The sequence below is a fragment of the Malania oleifera genome, chromosome 10 (genome assembly GCF_029873635.1).
Source record: "Malania oleifera isolate guangnan ecotype guangnan chromosome 10, ASM2987363v1, whole genome shotgun sequence".
NCBI classification, from domain to species: domain Eukaryota; kingdom Viridiplantae; phylum Streptophyta; class Magnoliopsida; order Santalales; family Ximeniaceae; genus Malania; species Malania oleifera.
In genome coordinates this window covers 25,297,008-25,319,161 of record NC_080426.1, presented here as the reverse complement: position 1 = coordinate 25,319,161, position 22,154 = coordinate 25,297,008, and the positions used below count along the sequence as shown (strand labels likewise).

The window sequence follows — 22,154 nt, the reverse complement described above, 5'->3', positions numbered from 1 at the left end:
AAAAATATAAAGGAGCAGTTGGATGATGCTGTGGGTAATCTGAAATTTGTTGATAAAGGAGTGAGAACTGCAAGGGAGAATCATCTAAAAGTTGCAGTTATACTGAACTCCCTACAGCTGCTGGTACTGTTGATATGGTTAATCTTAATATAGCTGATCCTGTTATTCCTACTGAAAGTGCAAAATCTCTTGTTCCTGCTATCCCTACTGAAAGTGCAAAAAGGCCTATCAAAGCTGAAAGCAACTCTTAAGGTAATGGAGCAGCAGATGGAAGAGTTAAAAGGAAGGGTCGACCTCCTAAATGCCAGGTTAAGGCTGGTGTATTAAAAAATTCAAGTGAATATGAATACTCTATCCATTTGATGTTGGAATATAGGAGGATTGCATGATCCTCTAAAACAAAAGGCTGTAAAGGATATAACAAAAGATAAGGCCTTAAGTATAATTGGCCTATGTGAAACAAAAGTTAATCCAAAGATTTTTGGCAAAGTCAGTACTGTTATATGCAGAGATTGGGTGTTCTTGAATAACTATGGCTATAGCTTGTCTATTGGAAGAATTTGGGTTGGATATGACCCTAGGAGAGTCAATATTCTGGAAATTGAAACTTGTTATCAGTATATAAGCCTAAAGATTAAATATGATGATATTTGCTGCTGGATTTCTTTTATATATGCTTCTAATGATGATTCAGAAAGAAGAATATTGTAGCAGTTGCTGATCAAATTTGGGAATAAGATAGGAGACTTCCCTTGGTTGGTTCGTGGGGATTTTAACTCTATTAAAGAGATTTTAGAGAGTAATTGTCTCTTGTCAAGTATGAATGGTTCTCAAGACTTGAAGCAATTTATGGATCAAGCAGGTTTGGATGATATTCCATTCGATGGCCCAATCTTCAACTGGACAAATAAGAGGAAAGAAAGTTACATTGTCAGAAAACTGGATAGGGTTCTCACATCTCCTGCCATCAACCAATGTTCTCCCAATCTTTTAGTTGATTTTTTGTCTCCAGGCATCCGTGATCATTGTCCAGCTATTGGCAGATTTACTAAAAACTTCAGCAGCAGTTGAAAGAATTTTTCATTTAAATTCCTTAATTGTTGGATAGAGCACCCAGATTTTTTTGACTTTGTGAAGAATACATGGTATTCAGTATCAGCTACAGGTAGTCCAATGTTTGTTTTCTGCCAAAAACTGAAAGCTATAAATGAGGTACTGAAACTCTTTCATAAAAATCACTTTTCTAAGATTGATGATAGAGCCAAAAATGCAAAGTTCATTACGGAGAAACTTCATCTTGATATGCTGAACAGCTCAGATGATCAGATAATAGAAAGGTTGAATCAAGCTTTGAAGGATTACAGGGATCTTGTCGCTTCTGAAGAGAGCATACTCAAACAAAGATCCAGAATAAATTGGCTGAAACTGGGAGATCAGAATATCAAATTTTTCTCCAGAGCTATTAAAGTCAGATTTGCCCACAACCAGATCAAATTCTTAACTGATGATGATGGGAAGAAAGTTGATTCTTTTGAAGGTATCAAAGAGATTATCCTTCAGTACTTCAGTAATTTGCTGGGTTCTAGTTGTACTAAGGATACTCAATGCAATACACAACTTTTGGAGAATATTCTGAACTTTAAATGGCCAGATTATTATGTGACAACTCTTGGTAAACACATTACTGAGGAAGAAATCAAAGAAGCTGTTTTTTCAATCTCAGATGACAAAGCTCCGGGTCTGGATGGTTATAATGCCAAAATTTTCAAATCCTGCTGGAGCATTATCAGAAAAGATCTGGTAAAGGCCATTCTCTCCTTCTTCAATGATTCTAAGATGCCAAAGCAGATAAATTCTACTCTTCTAATTCTAGTTCTTAAAGCTAGAAATGCTTCTAAATCATCTGACTTCAGACCCATTTCTTGCTGCAACCTTTTGTATAAATTTATTGCAAAGATTCTGGCTAATAGGCTCAAAAAATGCCTTACTAGCTTTATCAATTTGAATCAACCAGCCCCCTTTTTTTTTTTTTGGGTAAAAGAGGGCGACACCTCCTATCTTTATTAGAAAATCCCTTACTTATGGCGGAGGAATACCGTGGTTCCAACTGACTTAACCAATTTATTCAAAACCAATAAACCAATGACCAACAACCAAACAAATAAATAAGGATTAGACAACTATAAGTGGAAAATTAACAAAACTCCGGAAGGTCTCGAGAAATAAACCATCCACTACAGCCTTCACAAACACCAGCACAAAGCATCACGAGCGCAAGGAAGGAAATCCCAATAAATCCAATCGAATCATTCCCCTGACTTGCTGTGGAAGATCATCCTGACAACTATATGATCGAGATATACCAGATTCACCCTGCTTGGCAAAGAAATCCGCACTTTGATTCGCCTCTCTGTATGCATGTTCCGCTTTGTAATGTATGTCTCTCAATGCTAACACAAGCTCTTCCCACAATTCCCATAAGTTCCAAGCCGAACACTTTCCAAAATTAATCCGCTGAACCAACAAAGCAGAGTCACAGACAATTTTCACTTGATCAAACCTGAGATCTTTGCACAGATTAACCCCTATAATAATCGCTTTCATTTCAGCCATATTATTGGTTCCATAACCTAGTAATGAGGAAAAAGCTGCTATAAATAATCCTTTTTCATCTCTTATCACGCCTCCACCACCACAGTTACCTGGGTTACCTCTACAGCTTCCATCCACATTCAACTTAACCCAACCTATCCCAGGTTTACACCATCTGACTACACGAGGAATACGAACGCTCACATTTTTTACTTGAATATTCAAAGCACGAAGGACTGCAATATCTGTGCAAGAAGTAGGTGCACATCTAGATAATTTGTCCGAAATGGATCTTATCCAATATTTAATATCAAGCCACACAGTTCTAACCAAATCATGAATTCATTCCATCCCGGCTCTACATCGACGAGTCCAAAATCTCCAAATGATGAGACTAGGTATGAGACTTACCAAAATGCCTAACTGTGAGGCCCGTTTTGCACAACTAAACCAAAAATTAACTCTGGCTTTCCATATATTCGTTGCCATACAACTAACACCCAACGCCACTGCTGCTTGTTTCCAAACCTCCTGAGCAAAAGATCCCGTGCAAAACACATGGTCTAGAGATTCAATCTTGGCATTTGAACAACAATCACACCGAGAGGCCATCTGAACACCAACTTCTTGAATACGAGTATCAACCAAATGACAAGCGAACCACGACTTCCACATACAAATTGACACCCGTTTTGGCAACATAGGATGCCAGATCCATTTTGAAACTAAGAATTCCTCTTTACGCTCCTTTATAATTTCCCAAGCACTTGCCGTGGTAAATTTTCCATCTGTTGAAGGTTCCTAAATTACTGTATCTGGACCCTCTTTGCAAGAAATAGCAGAGTTCATTACTTCCTCAGCCTGTTCTTCACCCAACAGATCCACTAATAAATTAACATTCCACCCATCTCTATCCCAACAATCTCGTGTTCGTAGCTTATGGTTTCTGATTTCTAGAACCTTAGCACAAAGGGGACCGGAGGCTAACCAACGATCAAACCAGATAGAAGCCGACTTTTTGTTAATTTGAACCCGAAGCGGCCTTAATTTCTGGGAGATCTATCCAAGAGAATATTTTACTTGCTTAAGAACTTTTGCACATCTATCATCTTAACTGAGGAGCCCCTAAAATGGCTCTTAAGGTTGATCTTAGGAAAGCTTTTGACGATAAAAGAATGCATCACTACTATAGGCTTTTTGATTGGCATAAATGGTTCTACGGAGGGTTATTTTAAAGGCAAGAAAGGAATCAGACAAGGGGATCCCTTGTCCCCATATCTTTTTGTAATGGCTATGGAGGTTCTCGCAAGAATACTTCAAAATGCTGGTGCGAATGGAGATGTTAGCTATCACAGAAAATGCAAAAGGATAATCTCACCAACCTATGTTTTGCAGATGACATTCTTATTTTCTCCAAAGGATAAATCTCACCTGTCAGCCAAAAAGCATTAAACACTCTCTTCAGCTTTTACATTATTTTTCAAGGCTTCAAGCGAATCTTGCTAAATCTGAAATCTTCACTTCTGCAATAAATATGGAGGTAAAAAAGGATTTCTTGCAAATCTTAGGGGTTCAAAAGGGCAGACTTCCATAAAATATCTTGGGCTTCCTTTGGTAACTAAAAGGATAAATAAGATGGATTTGTTTGATGCTATTGGAAAAAATTTCTGACATAATTAACAGCTGGACTTCAAAAACCTTATCATATGCTGGAAGATTTCAGTTAATCAAATCTGTTCTGCTAAGCATTCAGTCCTACTGGAGGTCTGTTTTCTGCCCTTTAAATTCAGTGACAAATGAGTTGAACAAAAAGCTTAAATCTTTCTTGTGGCAAGGTGTCACGAGCTAAGCTTGTTCAGGGCATTATGCTTGCCTGTGACCGCTTATCTCCTCATGTGCTTAGGATGGGTTTCCATCATGTAAATACTAGTGTAGGGTTATTTTCTGCTAGTAGAGTCCAAATAATGTAGTATGACTCCTCGGTCACTTTGATGTTTACTAGTGCCAGGATGATAATTACATAAAAACCTCTTTAGGGGAGGGTGAGTGTTCATCAGTCATTGTAAAACTCAATAGCAATTGTCAACGTGCTTAGCCTACTTGCCTCCCTCGCTAAGTACACCATGTCAACGAAGGATTTGTTAATGAATTACGTTTGCTTCAATGTTTACTGCTTGCTTGCCACGGCTTTCATGAATTGATTACTGTTTCCGCTGCTATCTGAATGAATGTTAATGAAAGTGCATCGTGGATGAATGTTGGTAAACGATAGGCTGGCTAGTTAAATAAGAGTGCTTTAGCTAGTGCCGCACGGCTCTTCACAACGGTGTGAAAATAGTCGGACCGTGACACAAGGCAATGATTGGAAAACTTCTAGTTGTAAGGTGAAATGCGCTAATGTTTGTAAACCCTACTCAGAAGGTGGCTTGAATATGTATGATATCTCTGAATGGAACACTGCATATTTTCTAAAGTTTCTGTGGTAACTAATTATCAGAAAAGATTCTGTTTGGCCTTCCTGGATTCATGCCTACAAGCTCAATGATAGAAATATTTGGGCTATCAAACCCCCTCCACTCAGTACCTCTACTTGGAAATCTCTATAAAAAGTGAGAGAAGTTATATACCCATGTATTAAACATATAATAGGCAATGGAAGATCTACATCTCTATTATATGATAATTGGCATTTCCCTAGCCCATTAATCAGTCATTATGGATCTTATTTTCAATATGAAATCGGAATCCAATTGAATGTGAAGGTAAGTGAAATAATCGAAGACGGGGGCTGGAAATGGCCAAGCAGAGCCTCTGGAAGAGTAGAGAATTTAAAGAATTCTATAAATTTTACTCCTAACTCTGAAAGACAAGATATTATGAAGTGGATTCCTTCTTCAAATGGTATTTTTACTTTGAATTCAGCTTGAAATCATGCAAGGAAGAAGAATCCTATTGTAAGCTGGGCTAGCATCATATGGTTCAAAGGTAACATTCCCAAGCACTCCTTCATAAGCTAGTTGGCTATTCATAATAGACTCAATACTCTGGAAAGACTTCACTCTTGGAGAAAAATACAATATAATATTTGTAGAATATGCAACAAAGCAAAGGAAGATAGAGATCACTTATTTTTCAGTTGTGAATATTCAGAGGCTGTTTACTTCAAGGCTTTTGCTTCAATGAACTTACCTAGAAGGTGCTCTAACTGGAATGAAGAGATACTCTCAATCTCAGCAGCAAGCAATAAGTATAATGTCTCCAAACTCATCTGGAATGCAGCCATTTACCATATTTGGAGGAATCGGAACAATTTTCTTTTTGAAGATATCTCTATGAATGTAGATAGTATAGTAAACAAAATTTAATTTGATGTAAAAGGGAAGCTTTATGGTAATCTACCAGAAGGTTTCTGTTTTGAACTTTTTTGTATTGTTTCCCTCTTAGCTAACATATATTCTCACCTTTTTCCCAAAAAAAAAAACCAATAATTTGTTGTAGGTCAGTAGACCTTTGAAGGCTCTATCTCCAAATGTCTGTGTTCTTTGTTTTAACTATTTAGAATCTGCATTGTATTTGTTTATGCATTGTGATTATGCTTGGAGGGTATCGAATAAGCTATTTGGTATTTTTGGTGAATCTTGAGTGAATTCAGAGGCAGTGGAGGACTTTTTGGCAGTTCTTTTGGTGGTTTTGGCAGGAAAAATGGAATGGCAGCGCTCTGGAAATGTGTTTTTTTTTTTTGCAGTATTTTGAGGGTTTTGGATGGAATGTAATGTGCATATTTTTTTTTTGGAGAAGTCGTTGCATTTTCTGGTTTGGGAAAAAGATACATTATTTGGCTTCTCTTTGGTGTGTGGAGCAGGAGAATTTTAAGGGTGGGGTGAGCTTTTTTGATATTCAGCGCAATTGGCATTATATGTTGAATTATTAGTTCGTGCTGGTTTTATTCGTATTTTATTAGCTTTCCAGTTTTTTTCTTTGTTTTTATCTGGATTTTCCAGACTCTGTTAGGGAGATGTTTATTCTCCTGTTTGTATATTCTTAATGTTTTAATAGAATTTCTTTTACTATAGAATAAAACCATCGTGCAATCCATAACTGCTGATGTTTGTGAGATGCAAAAGCACAGGGAACAGATGACTGTTTGTTGGGTTCTAATGGGTTTGAAACCCGAGTTTGAGGCAGGCTGGTCCCAGATTCTGGGTAGTGCAGAGTTGCCATCCTTGCAGATGTTTATTCTCGTGTACTTCGTGCTTCCACCAACACACATTCTCTGGTCCATGTATCTGGTGTTTCAGTCCTTGGCCCTAAGAGAATTGCTTACGTTACACAACATGATCCTGGTTTTCAACCTAGCAGCTGCAGAAGTTTTTTAGGTGGTTCAAGTGGTTGTGATGGAAGATATGGGCAAGGTAGAGGCCCTCCTCACAAGTGCACTCATTGTGGACGAGGAGGTTATACTATTGAGCAGTGTTGGGATCTCCATGGTAAACCACCTTGCATCGCCAATGCAACCACCATAGATTCCACACTTTTGGGCACAAGAGGAGAGCAACATATCATATCTATGTTAGAGGAAGACTATTCCAAATTTGAGCAGCATCAAGAATCCCAACAAGCTTCCTTTTCCACTGCATCTCTTGCTTAGATAGGTAACCCTACAGCTTGCTTGTCATCCAATAATCTCATCCTAGTCCTTGGGTTATAGATTCTGCTGCCAGTGATCATATAGCCAATATACCTAATTTTTTCTCTATCCTCCAGTATGCTGATAACTTGCCTTGTTTTATTCTTGCTGATGGGTCTACCACTGTTGTTAAGGGAAGAGGGACTATAAATCTCACACCCTCTATTTTCTCTTTTTTCAACTTTGTATACTCCTAAGTTTCCTTTCAATCTATTAGCAAGATTAATAAATCGATGAATTCTTTAGTGACATTCTTCCTTTATTCTGTGGTCATTGAAGATTTGAAAACAAGGATGATTGGGGGAGGATGTGAAACTAGTGGACTTTACCACTTTGATCCACCATCTCCTTTTACTGCCTGCAGTGCTGTTGCCATACCACTTAAAATCCATTGTCACCTTGGTTATCCTTTGTTGGCAAAGTTAAAACTACTAGCTCCTACTTTGAGTCCTGTGTGTATGTGTGAATCTTGTCAGTTAGGAAGGCACTGCCATGTTCTTTTTGCTTCCTGAGTCAATAAGTGGGCAGCAAACCCTTTTGTGTTAGTTCATTGTGATGTTTGTTGTCCTAATTGAGTTTTGTCCAAGCTGGGGTTTTCATACTTAGTAACATTTTTGGATGATTATTCAAGAATGACTTGCCTCTATTTAATAAAGACCCAATTTGGTTTGTCTATTCTGATACTTCATACTGATGTTTAAGAGTACTCCGATACCCAAGTCACTATGTATATGACTTAGTTTGGTATTGTTCATCAGTCATCCTATGCCCACACCCCTCAAAAAATTGGATTTGGAGAGGAGAAATAGTCATATCCTTGAAGTCACCTACGCCTTACTTTATCAAATGCATGTTCCTAAAGTGTTTTGGAGCGATGTTGTACTCATTGCCTGCTAACAGGGATGCAGTCCTCTGTTCTTGGTGGTAAAATCCCCTACTCCATTCTCTTCCCTAATGATCTTTCGTTCTCTTTTTGCCTCGTATATTTGAGTGTGTCCTTTGTTCATCAGCTAACCCCCGGGGTGGCTAAGTTGGATCCTTGTGTTATAAATGTGTCTTTCTGGTCTACTTATGTACTCAAAAGGGATTTTGTTGTTATTAACCCTACTCTGCATTTTTTGTCTCTGCCAATGTTACCTTCTTTGAGTCCACGCCATACTACTCTCACTTCCTAAGTGTTTCTGACCTCAATGAGTCTCTGCCTTTGACTAATCTCCCAGGTTTTAGTTTGTTGTGTTTACCTTGTAATTCACCTTTGTTTCCATGTGGTTTGAGTTCTTATCATTGTCTCGATCATTCTAATCTGCAAGTGTATTCATCACAGCGACTCAAGGGACCAGAGTCCCCTCCAACTTCTACTGCTACACCTTTGGCTTCCTTGTAGATGATCATATTTCCCAGGATGTTGGTCCTCCCAATTGCTGTCTGGAAAATAAACATGCATGTACATGACATCCCACCTCCAACTTTGTTTGCTTTGACTTCTTGTCACCCTCCTAGTATTGTTTTGTTAATACTAACACAGATGTAAACAACATGCCATCTCCAACTTTGTTTGCTATGACTTTATGTCACCCTCCTATCATTGTTTTTGTTACTACTCTATCCTATGTGGTACTTCCTAAATCTGCTTTTGAAGCCTTGGCCACTTTGTGTGGAGAAATGCAATGGTTGAAGAGATGAGTGCCATTATAGGAAAATGATATTTGGGAATTGCTATCTCTTCTTTTTTACAAATCTGTGGTTGCTTGTCGCTGGATATACACTGAGTTTGGCCTTCAACAGTGTGTTTTATCGCCATTCCCGTCGGGTAGGATTCTGCTTAGTGTGTATGTGAATGATATTATGATTACCTGATGATGAGCAAGGTATTCATGGCCTAAAACATTTTCGACAAACTAATTTCGGACCAAAGATTTGGGACAATTAAGGTACTTCTTGGGTATAGAAGTATTCATGTGGGAACCGTTTTGTCACAGGAAGTATGTTCTTGATGATATTGTGCTGTTGGGATCCAAACTTGTCGACACACCCATGGATCCTAACAAGAAGTTACTACAGATATGGGTGATTTGTTGCCTGACCTAGGACAATACTAGTGACTTGTTGGAAAGTTGAATTAACTCAAAGCCACTCAATTGGATATATCTTTTGCAACAATAGTGAGTTTGTTTCTGGATTCTCCGAGGACATGTCACGAGGATGCAGTAATTCACATCTTGAGATATCGCAAAAGGATACCTGGAAGATGCCTCTTATATTGAGAGTAGGGTCACGCTTATATTCAAGGTCATATAGATGCAGATTGGGTTTGATTGCTCTTAGAAGATTTGTATCTAGCTAGGTATTGTATTTTTATTGGTGGTAATTTCGTTTTCTTGGAGGTGTAAGAAACAAACTGTAATGGTTAGGTCAAGTGTTGAATCAGAGTATAGGGCCATGGCTCACATTACATGTGAACTTGTTTGGTTGAAGAATGTGTTGGAAGAACTGGGTTTTCCACATTCTCGGTCTATGGAGTTGATGCATGCTAACTAAGTTGCCATTCATATTGCCTTGAACCCAATCTTCCTTGGGCAGACAAAACACATTGAAGTAGATTGCAACTTTGTTTAAGAGGAATTTATGTAGAAGCTCACTACAACCACTTATGTGAAGTCTGATGTACAGCTTGCCGACTTGTTTACTAATGCTTTGGTGGGGTGCTCGTGCCAAATTCATTTGTAACAAGCTAGGAATATATGATATCTATGCTCCAGTTTGAGTGCGAGTGTTAATGGTTATTTTGATCAGTTAGCATTCTTATTCTGTTGGTGTTATGTTAATAATTGTGACTTAGTAAGGGTACTATGGCCATTGGTTTGTACTTCACATATATTGTAAATAAAGGGAGAAACCTATGTGATTAGGTCTTCTGTTTTTCTTAATACTTCAATAGTGAAGAAACTAGATCTTTAGCCTTACTCCTTCCTGTCTCTGACTGTGTGTCTGTTGAGGCCATTAAGCTGCCACTGTTTGCTTTCTTAACAGATTCCCACCAACTAGATTTTATCCATTTATTGTTGTTTTCTTCATTTTACGCACATCAGGCATAGTGCATGCTTGAATTTTCATATGCTTCCACAATTGTATGATCTGATGCTCTATATGCAGGTTAACTTTTTGAGCCAAATTCGTCTGAGTCACAAAAAAGATGGACCAAGGGTAGCAAAACGTTTGATAGATGTATATTTTGCAGTGTTTAAGGTAACTTTGTCATTAAATCCATGTCAGTGCTTGCTTCTTCTTTTTTTCTTTCCTTTTATTTTCTTATTTTTCTTCACCTGTCTTCCTCGCCTGAGAAATATCTGTGCTATTACATTTTCAGTTTTCCTAATCAATTAAATTTCTTGAATCTTCTTGACCAGTTTATCCCCGCTAAATTCAGTATGAGATGCTTTTTGATTGACTCTTTATTTTTCTTAAACAAGGCTTTTGTTGGAAATGATCTTGCATTGGTAATATTTACCATTTTCCTACTGACCAGATGCAAATTTTCATGTACACCTGACAATTTCAGGTGCTTATTTCTGGGGCAGGTGGTGAACAAAAGGTGAACAAAAGCAGCAAAGCTGTGAATGGAAAAAGTTTAGGTTCTTTCAACAACAGTAAGGCCGAAAGGTCATCAGAATCTCATATTGAAATGGATTCAAGGATTCTATCTGCTCTCTTAACAGTGAGTAAAGTGTTTATTATTGCTATGCTTTAAAGGATGACCTAAAGCTGTAGGTTTTTAGGCTTGGGTGTGTGTCTTCTCCGTAATGTCAAAGCATAGTGAGATTGTCAATTTTCAAATGTATTTGGTGGCCCATTATTAGTTGAGGTATGTGCATCTGCATGTATGCGTGCATGAGTGTATATAGGAGTGTGAAAGAGAATTATGAGCCCATGTGCATGTTCTTGACCATTCTTATTTTCAAATTTACTTGCTAATGTGTTGGAAATCACCTATTCTGATACTTGTTCACCCTGTCCATCCTCCATTTGTGTTGTACTCTGTGTAAATGGATTGCTTTTGTGTGCTCGCACATGTGAAGCAGAGCTAGGGGTTCTTTACCTCTTTATTTAGTTTCCTATATTAATCTCTACATGAAGTTTTTGGCTGGATGCTATTTTCTTTTCAAGGTTCCAGCAACATATTGCTTAATTATTGTACCAATTGCTATAGTGCCAATGTTAATTTTCGTGTTTTATACGCTGTGCAGTTCTGGTAGACCCACTTATATTTCTCTTATTATTTTTTGCTCCATAATCCCCTGGAAATGAAAAAATGGAAGTGTTCTGCTCTCTCTCTCTCTTACATAGCTGTTGGTTATTTTGATTCACCATGATTGCTAGTACTACTCCACCACCCATCAATTTGCTAACAATCGGTTGAGTTGCTTCCAGAACTATCTAATGTCCGAATCTCGTAGTCCCATTCTCTCTGGATTCAGAAAAAATCTGAATTGAAGCCCATTTGTTTTTAGAATATGTTGAAGTTCAGATAAATTATGCAAAAATTATATTATCTTTGGTATTAGTTTGAGTTTTGAATCTTCCTATTCAATGGACTGGCCAGCTTAGGCACAATTTTCCATTTCTTTGTATCTGTCTTTCCATGCAGTTGTTGTACTGTTATTTTTATTACTAGCAAATTGCTTGCATATATACACTTCTACAAGTCATTATCTTGGAATTTAGGAAACTTTACAAGTGGCTATTTGACAAACTTCCTTTTATGCACCATGCTCTCAGGGAGTCAATAGAGCTTTTCCTTTTGTCTCAAGTGATGAAGCAGATGATGTTATTGAGGTCCAAAATCCAGTACTTTTCCAGTTGGTAAGCACAATAGATGTCAATTTGGTTTGAGTAAGGAGTAAGAAAAACTAGTTTTGGTGCGACATTGTTTGTTGCTGAATGTCAATATTCTACTGCGGTTAGATTTTCTCACTGTATTGTGTCAATAATGCTGAACGTGCAGGTTCATTCACAGAACTTTAATGTGGGAGTTCAAGCATTAATGCTTCTTGACAAGATTTCATCCAAAAATCATGTTGTCAGTGACCGGTTCTTCCGTGCCTTGTATTCAAAACTCTTACTTCCAGCAGCCATGAATTCTTCCAAGGCAAGTGAATTTGGATCTTGTTTGTTCACATGCTTTATATAAAATATAATCCTCATACTATGATGATGTGTGGAAGTAACCCTTTTGAAATGCCAACTACTGCTTATAGTAGGTCCAACCCAACTTGCAGTTACAGATTTTCCTCTTACTTCATGAGGGAAGCTTGTTGGTCACCTGGTTTTGACGACCTTTACTTTGGGTTCTGTAGGAACTTTGTGGTTTTTTGCAGTTACCTAATTTACTATTTAACTCATCAATGAACTTGTTAGTTTGTTTGGATGGTCTATATCTGCAGGCAGAAATGTTTATTGGACTGCTTCTGAGAGCCATGAAAAGTGATGTGAATTTAAAGCGTGTAGCTGCCTTCTCGAAGCGTCTATTGCAGGCTAGTAACAGATTTATTCAGTCTTGGCTTGACTGTTGAGGAAATACATTTTAATATCATTACGTACAGATATGCCTCCTTATGTTTGAGGTTTTATTGAACCCATTTATTTATTTCAATTACGAATTTTGTTGATGTTAATTCATGGTTAATTTGTTTGCCATGAGGACTGGGGAAAAGTTGCTTTTTGAGTAACAAGGCAATGTGTCATATGAGGGCTGGCCTTGGACCAATGGTAAGGTTGCTCCTTTATGACCGGATGGTCATGGGTTCGTGTCCAAGGAAACAGCTCTGCATAAAAGCAGGGGTAAGGCTGGGTACACTCTGATGACCTTCTCCGTACCCTCAGAAAGCAGGGAGCCTTATGGCCTGGGGATACCCTTTTTTTAAGGCAATGTGTCATATGTTTCCCATGCTTCAAGCTTTTCAAAGGTGGGGTTTTATTAAAAAGAAAAAGAACTGTATTGAAGAAACAGTTTTGTGTCCTATAAAAGATGATTTATGTCTTGTTTTCACTTACTTGTCCATCAACATTTACGAGTTAATTATATTAACAGGTTGCTCTGCAGCAGTCGCCTCAATATGCATGTGGATGCCTTTTTCTCCTCTCTGAAGTCCTTAAAGCGAGGCCGCCCTTATGGTATTGCTTTTGGGCATTATTTGCATTAAAATGTACCCTGACCTCCCTGGCGTCCTTAGTGATTTCATTGCTTTCTGTAACTTGTTTGCCATTTCAACAGGAACATGGTGCTTCAGAATGAATCAGTTGATGAAGATCTTGAACATTTTGAAGACATTGTAGAAGATGCTGATGATGAACCAACTGCAGCATCAAAGAAACCAGAAAATGCTGTTGAGATTTTTCACAGCAATGATTCTGTGAAATCGGATGGTGATTCCTCACAGGATGTGGATGATTCTCCTGCCTCTTCTTCAGAAGACGATGTTTCTGATGAAGGGGAAGAGTTACTAGTGGGAAATGGCTTGAATGATCGTCAGGAACCCAAAACAGTGTCTAATCATGAGAGACATCAATCTCCAGGTTCTGTTATGAGGTCTTTCCTGCCTGGAGGATACAATCCGCGGCATAGGGAACCTTCTTACTGGTATACTAATGCCTGTTCTTTCCTATTTGAGCTTCTTGTGCTTTGAATGATTGCATTGCTTGTGCTGTTCTAAGGAAGTGAGGCATTTGTCATCTATCTGGTGATGGATGGAGAAAGAAAGGAATCTATCACGTGGATCTTAAATGCAGTATAGTACATTGTTGTCATCAATATATAATTGTTGAAGCATTAAATCTTCACTACACTTTAAGCTATTAGTGGGCAAGCAATGTATTCCCCTAGCCACTTGCATGTGGCCTGGTTACACATGGAGAGGTATCTGAACTCTGAATAACACCAACTATGTGAATAACAGGCATCCAACTTGGTATAATTTAACAAATGGAAATTAAACATGATCTGCAAGAATTGAATTGGGACCTCTAATACCATATTAAGTGTCCACCAGGCTTAAAAGACTGTGGTTGTGGGTGAACAATGTGTTTCAGGCTCAGCATTGTGAAACAAGTTGACAGTAGTAGCAATCCACTGCCAGAATTTTTCTTTTTGTAGTTTTTGTTTTTTGTTTTTTTTTTTTTTTGGGGGGGGGGGGTGGTGTTGTGTCTTTTTTCTTGGATGCACTTTAATTTCCTTAAATACATCTACTAGTTTGCTACTAATGGAGGTTTTTTTCGAATTTATTTGTTTTATGAATCAATAGCAATGCAGATCATGTAAGCTGGTGGGAGCTTACAGCACTTGCTTCACATGTGCATCCGTCGGTTGCGATGATGGCTAGGACCCTTCTTTCTGGGGCTAACATTGTCTACAATGGAAACCCCTTAAATGACCTGTCACTTGCTGCTTTTCTGGACAAGTTCATGGAGAAGAAACCAAAGCAAAGCACATGGCATGGTGGTTCCCAAATTGAACCTGCCAAGAAGGTTAGTTTGGCCTAAAACTTCCTGTTTGCACTTGCTTTCTGTTGGGAAGTTTAGTCTTCTCAGAAGTCATTATTCTTTCCAGTCCTTAATTGTATTCCATCTCCTGTGCCTGCATGCCTGACTTGGCATATAGGTTTTATAAAGCCTGCCTATAAGATGTGTTTACCTGGTGACCATGGTGGTTTGGAAGTTGACAGTAAATGGGGTCAGAGTAGAGCTTCCTAGAGTTTATATTATTTACAACTGCTGGTATTACATCATGATATGAGTTTGGTGTTCATTATAGCTGACCTTATCCTGTGAACTCTCTCTCTCTCTCTCTCTCACACACACATTGCCGTGCCTCCCAATGCCACAAGTTGCTGACCGTTTTTTTTTTTCTATTTATTACTGTTCAGCTTGACATGAATAACCATCTAATTGGAGCAGAGATTCTGTCGTTGGCTGAAGTGGATGTACCACCTGAAGATCTAGTGTTCCACAAGTTCTATGCAAATAAAATGAGTTCGTCAAAGAAGCCGAAGAAGAAAAAGAAGAAAGTGGTGGATGAAGTTGGTGGAGAACTGTTTGACTTAGATGGTGATGGTGGTGATGAGAGTGACGAGGAGGAGATTGAGAACATGTTGGATTCCGTAGATCATGATTTGGAAACAGATGGTGCGTACGATTACGATGACCTGGACCGGATTGCAAATGAAGATGATGATGATTTGGTTGGTAATGCTAGTGATGGGGAGATGGACATTGCGTCAGATATGGGGGTGGGGGATGACGAGGAGGACGGCGGTGGCAACATGGTTGGCAATGAGGATGATAATGAACAAGGTGTTGCTGATATTGGGGATGCATTCGAGGGGAGGAAAAGAAAACGGAAGGCTGGGGGGAAGAGTGGGGCATCCCCTTTTGCTAGTCTTGAGGATTATGAGCATTTGCTTAACAAGGAGGACAGTCCTGCAAAACAAAAATCTGCAGCCAAGAAGCAATCCAAGTTGCGGAAGAAGGGTAAACGTTCCCAGTGAGCTGCTGCATCGTATTCGTATACCTTCATGGCGAAACATTTCTCGAGGGATGCTGTAGTAAGATTTTGGTCTTTTAGTTACAAAATGTCAATTTTGAAGAATAATTTTATTTATAATATTTAAATTTTAAATTTATTAGACAGATTATTTTATCATCACAAAGTAAATAGGAGTCCAACTTGTCTTGTCACTTTGAAAAATGTTGTGGGCATAATATATATAAACTCTTTATGCAATGGGAAACTATATTTGTTGCCATTTTTTTTTTTACTTGTAAAATAAAAATTAAGTCTTATTGTTTTTAATACATTGGACCAAGTACATCTCCATAAATGTAAATATAACATTTTTTATTGGATTTTACATAAAATATGAAAAATAATTATTTTAAAATTTTATAACTATTTGTAAAATATATATTCATTTTATTTATTTAATTACTTTTTCAGTATTTTCACATTTTAAGAATTTTTATATTGGTAAATATTTAAAAATGATTCATTATTAAATTTTTTTTAGCACGTGCACATTTATTTAAATATTTATTGCTAATTGAAAGTTAAAGAATTATTATTATTATTTTTCATTTGTTCCAAAATTTTTCTTCAATTTTATGACTAATAATTTGATAAATTATTTTTATTTTAAAGTTTAAGCAAATCTCTATGATTTCACAATATTTCTTAGAAGCAATTTACATAAATTTCTATAAGTTCACATAATTTTTAAGAACAACAAAAATTAAAAATTGTGATGCACACAACATAATATAATGCTATGTTTAAAATCATAAACATAAAATTAAAATTAAATTTATAAAATTTAAATATTTTATTAAAACTTTAATAAGCTCAAATAATTTAATGGTTCTATACCTGTTTCATATCTAGGATAAGCTTATATTTATGAGCTTGTACTTGGTTGAACGCCAATACATTTAGTATAATACATAATTCAATTTCAGATTAAGCTCAACTTGGTTAAAGCTTTAAACCAAAATCTAAGCTCGAGCTCAAATTTCAGTTAACTAAAATTCATTTCAAACTAATGAACGGACTAAATTATTAAGCTAATTAATAAATATAATTTTTTAAAATAAAAAATTTAAAATTAATATTGAATAAAATTAATATCAAGTTTATGATCGAACCAGTAGAAGAGGGGTCGGAGGGACGGTGGCCTCATCAGCAGCATATTAGAGGTTTTCGAAATAGCGATTCCATACAACATCGATACATTGAAATAAAGCTGCGTTTGCAGTGCCATACAACTACAAAGGCTCCATTCAAACACTGGATATATCTAAGTGAAGAGATACCATAATCCCAAATACAAAAACAGATGAAGCTTCTCCCACCTACCATCTTCCCTAATTGCCCCTTCATCAGGCAATGGTAACTTCCACCGTCTTGGACTTTGGGGGCGGAGGATGCTTCTCCACCACCACCGTCAGAACCCCATTTTCACATTTGGCCGTTATAGCCGCCGTGTTCGAATTTTCCGGCAGCCGGAACTTCCTCATCAGCTTCTGCGGTGCCCTCCTCTCCAGCCTCAAATATTTGCACCCTTCTTCCTCCCCGTCCTCGTGCTTCCTCTTTCCACCGCTCCGCACCACCAGAGTGCTCTTATCTTCCACCGTAACCTGCAATCAAAACAATCATACAACCATCCAAGCATAGGTTAACAATCTCACAGGTATACCATTCAAATAGCATATTCTTAGGATACGATTTCAGGGCACGAGAGGGCGTGAGGGAAGAAGATAAGCACTATCATTTAACCCTAGTTCTTGAAGGTTCCCAAACAACATTAAAACAGAGCAATTGTGACACTAGGGTTGATCAAGTACAGAACCCAATTTCTTTTTTTTTTTTTCAAAGATCCAGCATGATAAATTAGTTTCATGGGTGAGGAAGAAGCATGGATAGCTTACATGAATATCAGATTTGGACAAACCAGGGACGTCCATGTAGAAAATGTAGTCCTTGGGCGTTTCGAGAATGTCCACGGGCATGTTACCCAAGCCTCTGCTTTCATGAGTGTGATTAGCACGCGATGGGAATCCAAAATTTTCGGGACTTTCTGGGAAATTGAGCAGGTGGTTCACTACTTCAGCCACCCCGTCGAAGTCTCTCGAATCCGCAACTGGGCTCATCTTCGGATCTCAGAAACTGGAAAGCCTGTGCTCTGCACAACAGAAGTGGTAAGAAGTATGTCACCCAGAAGACTTTTTAAGAGCAGAAGGGAAGCGGAAAAAAAAAAAACAACCAAGTTCTCACTAATGAAGGGAACTCGTAACCCCTGTTTGGTTCCATAGAAAACAACAGATATACAAAGATTTTCGTCCTTCCCCCAACCATTTCTGCTTTCCTGCGACTCCTTGGTGATCAAATAAACGGAAGGAAACACAAAATCGTACCTGGTAAGTAGTTTCCAGCGAAGGAAGCAGAAGAGTGTTGCAAGCAGCCAAACAAACAGAATCGACCGAGAAAAAGCGCAAAGAATGGGAGCGACGGGGTAAGAAAATTGGGTGGAAAAATTTGGGGAAAAAAAGGAGTGGAACGGAAAGATCGAGAGGGAGGGGGAACCATCTGGAACAGTCCAGTGAAGCCTTTGCTGCCCCCCTCCTGTCATTTCACCGACGTACACATGGCAGCGATTGCACATTTGTCTGTCAGATAAAAGAGAACTCCAATTCTACACTTTCGCATTTTAAGGAAATTTCCAACTTCCAAACAAACATTACTTAAGCAGACACTCCAAAACAAACATTACTCAAGCAGACACTCCAACAAAATTTAATCAATTATTTCTTTAAAATAATTTTAATTTTCTTGTTTATTTAGAATATAAATACATGTTTATGTGTTTAAATTTATTTATTTATTTTAAGAAAATCATAATAAAAAAACATTTTGAGTTAAGGACATCATATAGTTTTATTTATTTGAAAAGAAAAAATTATATTTTCGAGTACCATGAATATTGTTAGCCTTGATGGTCATGGTTTATTGTATTTTGATGATATTAACCTACTCGTGGTTCTTAATATTTTATTATATTTGCAGATAATGTTTAGTACAGGTTCAAAAAGGCAAAAATCGGATCGAGTAGACGTCAATAAGGAAAGATCAAATGGACACGTACTCGGAAGGACCCAAACACGACCAAAGGAAGTTTAATGTTGTCTTATATGTATTTAGGGAGTGTTTGAGGTAGTGTTTTGTAACTCTTACTGGTTTTGTTTCATTCATGATTTTTGAGTAAGAATTGAACAAAATACATGCATACAAAGACATATGAGTTTATAGGGTAACACTAAAGTCATAAACATAAACTCACCTTTTATGACTTTCAAAGTTAAATTTAAAGAGTTTGTTAAATCAATCCTAAACTCAAACATGTTTTTCAAAGGGACAAGTTTTCAACATATTGTTTTATAAACCTTTTCATACTTAGTTCCAATTGTGTCAAAACATTGCTAATGTCTTAAATGCTTTAGAAAGTCAAGCATATTTTATAAAGGATATACTTAGCATATAAAATATCAAATCAAGTTTCAAAAGTATTTTCATAATCAAGATATCTTATATTTATGGGAAAACTTACTTGGACAAGTTTTAATCTTAATTGAACTTAATATATTTCAAGTACTTTTGTCCAAAAATGTTCTAAGTCATCAAAAGACTTTTTGACAAGGAAAAACGAGCAATCGTTTAACATAGTGTAGCCTCGAGTCCTGAATACCTTTCGGTATTTGAGGCATAATTTTTTCTAGAAAAGTCCAAATAGGACAATCTTTGTGTCTAGGGAAAGTTAAGAGAAAATCTTACAACTTTTGTGTTGATGACTTTTTATGATTTGGGGTAATCGTCGATGTATGGAGAAAATCGTTGATGGTTTTAGAGAGCCTAGAAAAATAGTCAACGGTTTGGGACGGTGACAGCATCCCAATGACTGGAAAATGACTAGTTTTGTTTGTGAATTGCTCCCAATGGCTAGTTAACAGTTATAAGGGCTTTTTGGCTTTAAATACAAGTTCTTATACTTGTTCAAACATGGTTTTGATGATTTATACAAGCTTACAGTGAAAAATATCATTAATTCCAAAACCTAACACATTGCATCTTAGTTCATATTCATAAGTGCTCATCTCTCTTGTTCTCCAATCTTGTGTGATACAATTCTTGAGAGAGAAGTGTGAGGTTTGCTTTATATTTAATATTTGCTCATTCAAGGAGCATTCTCATTGTAATCATCTACTTTGTGTATAGTTCTTTGTGAACCATTGTGAGGGTTCTTAGTGAACCGCTTGGTAAAGGCTCTTTGTGAGCAAGTTGGGGCTCGTTCCCAAGTTTAGGGTTGTGTGCCCGAGTTGTAAGGCTTACTTCGCCGGGGAAGGAGCGTTGATAGTGGATTGTGGAATTCTTGGCTTGGTGCTAAGGCATGGACATAGGCTGAGTGCCAAACCATGTTAAAACCCAGTGTTAAGCTTTTCTCTCCCTACTCTTTATTTTAAGTCTTGTATATGATTTACTTTTACTTATATTGTGATATAATTATTTGAAATCTTGCCAAGAGTTTTATTTTGTAGAGAAATTTAATATACGCAAAAAGAACCATTTACCCCCCTCTGACTTGATATTGCATATTCGTTGTGGGGCATACGTATATACTCCCGGGTTACGACGATTACAAGTGGCATCAAATCCAGGCACTTGAATTTAATGGAGTAAAATCCAGAGCGTAAAGATCAAATGGTGTAGCGCCGGAAACCTAGTGGGGCTTAGAGTGCTAATATTCCATAAATATTCTAGTAAAACTCCGATACCATAGTATCAACTTCTATAATTGATATAAACATACAGCCAACAGAAGCAAAATATACTTATACAACCATACGTATCAGAGTACCACTCTCAATCTGTCTTACCAATTTTTTCCCAAAACATTATACAACCTAGAATGTTTGAAAACAACTAAACATAACAAAATAGTATCCCACCAAGCCCACTCTCGGCTGGATCGTCTAGATCCCGCCTCGAAGCTTCTAGACTCGATTTCTAGTAGGTCTTGAAAAATTGATATATTTACTAGGGTGAGACACTTCTCAGTAAAGTGAAATAAATTATTATCAGTGTGTGGCTAGCATGAATTTCAGTGAAATCAGACTCATTCTTTAATTTACTTTAGCTGACAAATATAACATTTGTATAATATAACTCACACCTACGTAGTTGAAAATACACATTTTCTTCATAATATAATCAACTCAGTAAATAATATCATTTACATAAATTCACATATATGCGTAGAAGAAACCCCTTTTTGGACATTCAACATCATCATGTATAAAGCCCCATGAACGGGTTGTGCGGTTCGCAGACTGAACCTAACCCAGACTGGGTTACCACCAAGCTAAGTCAAACCTCATGTCTACAAGTACGATTTGCCTACCTAGCCTGATCTAGACTCTAGGGGGTACACAACCCTTCCATGACCAAATCGACTTTTCAATACCAACACTTCTATCCAGAACAGTGTGGTTGCACTATCTCAAATACTAGCTATGGTACCGTACTCTCATCACATCTGGTCCTTAGGGTTCTTAAACCATATAATGTAATTTAAGTAATAAAAACTATTGTATAACTCATTTCATAATTTAGTATAAAACCCTTCATATCAAACCCCAGCATACAGCCGTTATATCAAACCTAACATACAACCATCATATCAAAATCCGGCATACAACCGTCATATCAAACCCGACATACAACTGTCATATCAAAACCATCATTCAACTGTCGTTTCACAATTTTCACCACATTTCCAGTATTTCCCTCAATCAGTACAAATCAAAATTTCACTATATATTACCATAAAATACTCAAATTCAATTGTGCTGCAAAATATAGATAAATCGCATTTTCTTTTCTTTTTCTTGGTTCCTCCCAAAGGCAATCTGTGGCAAGATCATCATTGTTCAATGGTTCAAACTACCCAGTTTGGAAAAATCAAATGACTACCTTCATCAAAGCACACGATTTCAAGATGTAGTGGGTCATCTCAGAGGGAGATTATGAATTCAAAAATGCCAAAGGTGAACCAAAACAACCTAAGGAGTTGTCGGAAACCGAACTAAGGTTAGTTGAGCTTAACTTTCAAACCAAAAACTTTCTCTATTGTGCTTTAAGTGATGATGAATACAATTGTGTTTGTGTTTGTGATACGGGTAAAGAAATATAAGAAAAACTTGAAGTCACATATAAAGGTACTTCACTAGTTAAGAAGTCCAAAATTTACATGTAAGTCAATGAGTATGAAATGTTTAA

The 22,154-nt window shown here is 37.2% G+C and overlaps 2 protein-coding genes across 2 annotated transcripts in view; one reads left to right on the top strand and one right to left on the bottom strand.

The window, feature by feature from the left end:
* Positions 1-16,077, top strand: part of LOC131167117 (protein SLOW WALKER 2) — a 61,890-nt gene extending 45,813 nt beyond the window's left edge. Inside the window, exons 8-16 of the mRNA XM_058125936.1 lie at positions 10,433-10,525; positions 10,839-10,994; positions 12,056-12,139; positions 12,282-12,429; positions 12,725-12,810; positions 13,368-13,450; positions 13,551-13,916; positions 14,578-14,800; positions 15,199-16,077. Coding sequence (XP_057981919.1) covers positions 10,433-10,525; positions 10,839-10,994; positions 12,056-12,139; positions 12,282-12,429; positions 12,725-12,810; positions 13,368-13,450; positions 13,551-13,916; positions 14,578-14,800; positions 15,199-15,819 — 1,860 coding nt within the window. The 3' untranslated portion in view covers positions 15,820-16,077. The remainder of the gene's footprint in view (positions 1-10,432; positions 10,526-10,838; positions 10,995-12,055; positions 12,140-12,281; positions 12,430-12,724; positions 12,811-13,367; positions 13,451-13,550; positions 13,917-14,577; positions 14,801-15,198) is intronic.
* Positions 16,078-17,021: 944 nt separating this feature from the next.
* Positions 17,022-18,567, bottom strand: LOC131167116 (17.4 kDa class III heat shock protein). Its single transcript, XM_058125935.1, has 3 exons — positions 18,239-18,567; positions 17,753-18,006; positions 17,022-17,461 (listed from the first exon to the last, which is right to left on the bottom strand). The coding sequence occupies exons 2-3, from the start codon at positions 17,972-17,974 to the stop codon at positions 17,204-17,206; spliced, it is 480 nt and encodes a 159-aa protein (XP_057981918.1). The 5' UTR covers positions 17,975-18,006; positions 18,239-18,567; the 3' UTR covers positions 17,022-17,203.
* Between the last annotated feature and the right edge of the window lie 3,587 nt (positions 18,568-22,154).